General features: G+C 37.0%; 1 protein-coding gene across 7 annotated transcripts in view; it reads left to right on the top strand.

Moving 5' to 3' along the window:
- EBF3 (EBF transcription factor 3) overlaps positions 1-7,500 on the top strand; it is a 205,857-nt gene that overhangs the window by 173,693 nt on the left and 24,664 nt on the right. For all 7 annotated transcript variants that reach the window (XM_060241414.1, XM_060241408.1, XM_060241411.1 and 4 more), the window contains exon 11: positions 5,169-5,257. In XM_060241414.1, the coding sequence (XP_060097397.1) occupies positions 5,169-5,257 (89 nt within the window). The remainder of the gene's footprint in view (positions 1-5,168; positions 5,258-7,500) is intronic.

Below are 7,500 nucleotides of genomic sequence, written 5' to 3' on the forward strand. Positions count from 1 at the left end.
CTGAAACTCATTTAAAAGCTGAAACCAGCAGCTGGAATTAAGCAAATGAATGTCTTCCTGTTTTTATTATTGTACTCAGGATTTTCAGTCAGAAATATTTTCTTTCCTACCATATCTGGAGTCCTTATTAGCAACCTTCACTTATTCTGAACTTACTAGAAGATTGGATTGTCAGTGATAAAAATACTTGCTTTTCAGCTTGAGCTGCTGCCACGTTTTACATGTTTAATGATGCTGTTTTTAAAACAAGGCTGTGAATTTTGCATAATTACTTTAAAAGGACTTAGTGTGAATTAAACTGATAGGCTGACTTTCATGTCTGGCAGTCTCAATAGTATTGAAGTAGTCAAGGTGTTGCTTTCACAATAAATCTTAGTTTGATCTTTTACTCTTGACCATATTCTACCTCTGGTGGAGGGCGGGGGGGCTGCAGAGCTCTGAGTCCTAGATATATAAGAGAAGGTGATGAAAGTGATGAAACTGAAAAGGAGATGTGTAAGTCTTAAAGTTAATAATGCCAGAATAAAAGTAATTTATCTTGTTATTGAATCTCTTTGGGCCAAACAAGCCTGCAACTTGTCATACAAGACATCTGCAAAGCTCATTCCAATTATTAGTAATAGCTCTTGTGGGGGGAGGGGTCCTGATTTAATGAACAGCACAGTCTAATTTGTTTGGGAGGGCTTTTGTGTATGTAAATAGGGATATTTTAATAACTTTTTGACTTTACTGTAACCTCTCCTTTTTTGTTCAATTCATGCACACCTTATGAAGTAACAAAACTAGTGGACAATTAGGGAATATTTGATTGTGGGTGTATATAATGCTTTTGTATATGCTATCACTTTAATTTAATTATACACAGTCCTTAATGGAGGTGGCATTCAAGTCTAATAAACTACTTATATACATTTTTGGATATTAGATATTAATATAGACCTTGAGGCAGAAACAGCTGACAAAGAAGGTTAAGCCATCAAAATGAAAACTGAAACTGTGTGTGTCACAAGAAAGAAAATTCCACTGAATCCTGCCCATCGGTACGTTTCTAATTGTAGCAGGCAGATTTGAGATTTTCTGGTCACAGCTGCAAGCTGAGAGGCTGATACCATTTTCTGCTGCCACATTAGCTTCAGCAATCCCAACTTGAACTGACATCACAGACCGTTAAAATTTTATAAATTGTAGTATGATTAATCCCTCAGTACACTGGAATGACTTAAATATTTAGAATGTTTCTTCTGTTATGACTTTAATGCATGTAAAGTAACAAGATTAACTCCAGTGCACTCAAATGTATTTAAATATGTATCTTCCATGAGCTGTAGGCTATTTCTGCATGTAGGAATCATTGAGTATATTTGGTCATGTCATACCCTATTTGTATGACCCTCTCTGGATATTGGCCTGTATATGATAACCGGATATCTGGCCCTTTCAGAGGTTGTCTGATTGCTTGCCTCATTTGGCATGGAATGTGATTCCCTGCTATTCCAGCTTCTTATTCATTCAGTTTTTATTGCTGTGTAATTTTCTTATTCTAAAATAAAAGCTCTCCAACAAAAATTACTATGCATTAGGCCGCGGTAGCCTACTCAAATGGATATTAATACAGTTTATCTCTAAAAGGACGAATAATGTATTTGAAACAGATAAAAGGCCCTCTGCTAAATGAGGAATGTTAATATCTTATGGCATGGTTAATAAAGAGATATTTCACAAGGGAGACTTGTTTTATGACTTTTGATACAACAGGCTTGTAATCTGACATATTTTAAATGATATAATTTTGCACATACATTCATCTCTTTTACACCCACCAGTCTATTTTAGTAAAATTTGAATTCAGGACAAATTACTGGTGCTAATTACTTTTTGGATTTATTCTATTACACATCTAGAGATTCACATACAGTAAGTCTACAGTGAAAATTGTTCACTGGTAACATCAATGACCATGTTTATTTTCTGTCTTGCATAAAACCAAGTGTTTACATTTTTGTTGTCTTTGAAACAATGTTTAAATTTAGTACATTGAGTCATGTGGAGAGAGTAGGCATAGTGCTAGGTAATTTCTCAGAATAAATTACCCAAGGGCCAAGTACATTAATTTGCAGCTATTGGAATGCTGACAGATGTAAAGGAATTAGAATAGGGAACCACCAATATTAACATTACACAAATTCGCTTTATTCCTCTTCATATTTCTTCTTCATCCCTGACTTTAGCTTACCAAGGCTCCTTCTCTAATTATCCACGAGGTCAGTAAGCAAAATTGGGAAGAAGCTGGGAGATCAATACAAATTATCCCTGAGCAAACCAGTGCTGACAGTTTGAATTGCAGCATATGTTTACCCAAAATCAGGCAATTTATCTTAATATCAGCAAAGTAATGCAGTGCAGGTGAAAGGTCAGGCAATCTCTCCACCTCATAATTACCCAGTTCTAAAACAGGAAAGTGGTATTGATTGGCCTGGCTCAGTGCTCTGTGACTGGGACGTGCCAATGCCTTGCCCTGGCTCTGCTGGACTCTCTGCTTGTAAACTCGACACACCAAGGATTTATTAGATGTGCGCAAAGGGTCTTATGTTTTCTCCTCCAGTTGTAGATTTTGCCAGTGAAGTCTCTCCTAGTCCTCATTTTGTCAAGCAGCAGGGTGATAGATTTTGTGTGTGTGTGTGTGTGTGTACCCACACTGCTCTCCATTCATTGAGGGCTGCAGGCCAGAACTGCTGGAAGTTCAAATAAGAGTGGGACAGGAGTCAAGGTGGATTTAGCCTGTTATTAGTCAATCTGTTCTGCATATTGCCAGCTGCTCTTTGAGGCACAGAGGCAAATTGAATAACCCACCACCCAATTATCAGAAACCTCAAAGTATTTTGAATACATGTCACTTCTTCCATAATTTAAAGAGAGAGGCAATCTTTTCTAATTCCTGCATGCAAATGTATTTGTACAGTAGTTCTTTTGCAATAGCCAGGGCTATGTGTGGATTTAATTCCACGGATGCTGCACCGCACTCTTTTATGAGATGAAAGAAAGAGAATTTCAAACATTATGTAGTCATAATGTAATAATTAGAACATTAAGAGGAACAATGTTCATGTGTGCTGTTTTCTGCACCCCAGGCCTTCCAAGTGTGAACTTTCTGAAAACTGGGTACAGGTCTGCCCAGCACTTTGGTTTCAAGTGCTTTTAGTTTTGTGGCATATATTATAAATTGAAATGAAACATTTGGAAGTGTCTTCCCTAGAATGGAAATGTATGGTTATTATAAGTCATAAAGCTTCTGAAAGCTCACATTAAAGCTTCTATCACCTGTCAGTTACATCTGCATGAAATCAATAGGAGCTGACCATCTATCTTTTCTGATCACCTTTCATCAGACCCAGATTCATTAAGTCAAACAGTCACAGTGATTAGTTGGAAAATAGAAGAAACCTTGACATGTTACAAATGCGCTGAGTGCCACCTTTTTTGTTCTCTAATCAGGAAAAGTAATACTTTATTTAATCCTTTTTTTGAGCAAGTCATTTTGTGAGGCTATACAAGAGGCTCATCTCTCCCAACACACTAGGCTTCTGTCTGACACACTAGTATAGGCCCAGGCAAAGACATGACAAATTGTCCCCAAAGTCAGTGCTGACAGCTTCTGATGATTAATGGTCTGATTATGAAGTGGTTTTACACATATAGAATTTACATCACAGAGAGTTAGAAATTTTGCCATGTCACAGACGCCAAGGCATTTTGAAGAGCTTTACTATTTGCAAAGAAAAAGGAGGGCGAAATCCCAGCAAAAGCCATGTCATGTAAAATCAATACATCGGATCAATGCTTTATTAACAAGAAAATGTCTTACTTCACATTCCTATGTGGACCTTTGTCTCCGGGATGCATGATGGAATGTCAAATCATATTGCAGTCTTCAACTTTCTGCTCTGTTATCGAGTGCATATTGTGGGAGCCTCCCTACATTGATTAGGAGATGTACTATTACATGTTTACGCAAATAACCAAAGCACTTAATAATAATATGAGCCAATTATTTTGAATAATATTTGCAGATGTTGGACTTTGATCACGGTCTAGTAAGTTGTTGGCTTTGTGTGTGTATTCACTTGTACTCAGCAAACCTGCTGAGCTGCTCAGTGTTAATCATCAAATTACATGCTGACTAATGAGTGATGGCCTAAATTGTCTGCTGAGTAATGAATAGATGGGAGCAGTTCTTATTAGTCTCAGAAAACCCATTGATTTATGTAGCACCATGCACCATGGAGCTACTCTGTTAAAAACGATATCTACATCAAGAATTAATATACTCTAATAAGTATTTTCATCTTAACTCTAGTCCTTGGGCCTCCAGGCTCAGTTTTTGTTTGAGTCAGGCAGAGCTATAATAAAGCTCTATGACTCCTTATAAAGCTTGTTAAACACAATGTGTGCAGTCTAACTGAGTCAGATTCATGATTCATGCACTGTACACAGCAGCATGTGCTTCTGATTTATGACCAAGCACAGTTCATAGTCAAAATTACAATTTGAGGGATAAAAAGATTAATTACTATTTGTGGCCTGCAATTTTGTGAGGCTAGTGGATTGCAGCTGTAGAATGATAGTGCTCTACATCAGTTTGTAGTCAGCCATTCACAGATTATTAAAGCTTTGCAAGATTAAGTGCTCCTCCTGCCTGGTTTGTGCTCAGGCAATATGCTAGACAAAAAAGGACCACAGGGATAAATCTGAAGCTAGCAATAGCTGGACATATGTCATAATTGCCAGTTTCCCATAAATCTACAGCCAGTATAGAAAACAGTGCATGATGCAGACATCACATCATGACTGTAGTGATTGCTATATATAGCCTCAAGACCTGTAACTTTTGTTACTGTTCCAGCCTCTTTTGTGTGTGTGTGTAATGTATTGAGTCATTTTTTACCCCACAGCTTAATTATGGGTAGAATAATTATTGGTGGGTGGGTGGGTATGTGAAAAACAAAAATATAAAAAACAGGGTCCAGGAGATGAATCACACGATATCTGCTTCTTTAATATCTTTTTAAAAAAATATATTGAATAGTTTAGGCAAAAGTGCTATACCTTTCTTTGCACATGCTTGCTAACTAATATATAGGACTAACAAATTTGTTCTGTGTACATTTCAGCCCTTAATGAACCCACCATAGATTATGGTTTCCAGAGGTTGCAGAAAGTCATTCCACGGCATCCAGGTGATCCTGAACGGTTACCGAAGGTTAGTAAAGAATCCACAAGTTTCAGTTCATTGTCTTGTCTGCCACTTATCTCAAGTATCAGAAGCAGTGCACTACACATTCTGAACATTATCAAAGCAAAGGAAATGTAAAGAAAGGAAATAATATATATAAATCTTAGCAGATTTGTTTATGCACCGCAGTTTCTAACATTTCCAACAACTTCACACACGTGTTACCCATATTCAGAATTTTTTTAAAGATATACATAATAGTATCTGCTAGGTAGTTTTATTAAAGGAAGGAGGGAATGGATTTTCTGATACAAATATTTTGGATTCTACAAGAGGGACATAAAACTTCCTGCGTAATGAAATAGTTCAATTAAACATTTTCCACTCCAGTAGCTTGTAGTGATTTCAATCTAAGCAGCCCCACTCTGATCTGTGATTATTTGACTCTTGTTTTCCTTTCATTTTCTAAAGCTCGATTCAGTTTAATCTTTTGTTTACAAAGCTTTTGTTATAAGTCCCTGACTTAGCAGGCTAACAAATGAAGTCCACATATTAATATCTAGAGGGACTTTTCATTTAAATTCAACAAAGACAAAAGCTGCCTGTGTTGTTTATGCACATGACATATCACAGAAATTGCATTTTGATGTAAAACATTAAAGATAAGTCATGGTTATTTTTTTTCCTTTTTTCTTTGATATAATTTTGTCTTTTCCCCCTTTTATTGCAATCTCAATTTTTTTCAAGGCAATCTTGAAAACAAATAAAACATATTCATAACATCATGACATTATTTTATGTGCTCTTCTTATGTGTACAAGTCTTGACCACCTCTGAGTTTTATTAACACAATAAAACCTCTTAGACATTACCTTTTAATGCTCAGCAGGAACATAAGCAATATCATTTGGCTCATCTTTTAATTTGTGAACATGCTAAGCAACTTGTATCTGATAGTCGCCATTAGAAACACTGGACACATACTGCAAGGTTTTTTTTTAAAAAAAATGCTGTAAGTATTTCAGAACACATTTTGATCCAGCTTAGGAACAATATACACGAGGAAGCAAGGTTCTGCATGCATGTCCCCAATGGACAGAGGTCCATAAGTGCAAACTGGGCTTGCTTATGTGGTTTAACCTCTCTGATCTGAACGCTCAGGGTTGTGCACATAAAGACTTTTTCTAAAATGCTGAAACTCTACCAATCATCTGTTTGACAGGGGAGTGGAGGGTTTGACTCAGTTCTCTCCCACTTGCTCTTCCTCATCAAGTAGCTGATTAGCAGGATGTTAGCTATTTAGAAGGCTCTGTGCACACAGCCTTGGATTTGCCATTCATACTCCTCTAGACTGGGGCAAGGATTCAAGAACTAAGATAATCAGTTTTACTTCAACAAGAACTACAGTAATCACTGTCATAAGCTTGAATAATATTGGGTTCAGCATTCATGTGCATTAATTATATCACTGCTCTCTGGTTTGTCATGAGAGGGGGTGTCTTTTTAATAGCTAATGCCAAACTTCCAATAGAACCTTTCATTAAACCCTGTTCTAATACAAACAAAACAGTGCTTGAAAAGAGGTTTCCACATGCATGTTGCCATCCTAATGCATCCATGCACAGACTGTGATAACTCACATCCACAAGTCGGTGGTATAGATGTTTGCTTCTTGTTCATTATACATACTACTGGATACAGCAGTGGCAACACAGAGCATTTACTGGAGAGATGTGTGGTGGATGTTTCCCATGTACTCACACCCATGACAGGTGATCAGCACTATGAGAGCTGATAGTAATGCTTATCTGCCCAGAAAGGGGAGAAGGGAAGGTCCTTGTACCCCTGTTGTTGTTGCTGCTGCATAAAATTGTGGATCACTGCATATTTTCACACTATAGAAAGTAATTTAGAATAAGGCAGACCTTGATCCTGTGAAAACATTTCTGTACACATCTCCATTTACATACATGTATAACCCCATTTCAGGTACTCATACCTACATAGGATTTAGGTTACATGCCACACAAGGATTTGAGGGTTAGCACAGAATACATCAAACAATCTATTCTACTCATATAGGTTCAGTAGATTATATTTACACTCTGGGTAAGGCTTATATCTAAGCATCTGTCAGTTTCAGGTCCTGTTGTTATCAAATTTCTGTGCAGTCATATCCAAACCTTACACATTCAGTGGCTTATACAGGAATAATTTATTCAGGATATAAAAGTTCAAACAATAGCACCACCACTACAACAAAAAGAACC

Source organism: Heteronotia binoei, chromosome 6 (assembly GCF_032191835.1).
Source record: "Heteronotia binoei isolate CCM8104 ecotype False Entrance Well chromosome 6, APGP_CSIRO_Hbin_v1, whole genome shotgun sequence".
Taxonomy (NCBI): Eukaryota; Metazoa; Chordata; class Lepidosauria; order Squamata; family Gekkonidae; genus Heteronotia; species Heteronotia binoei.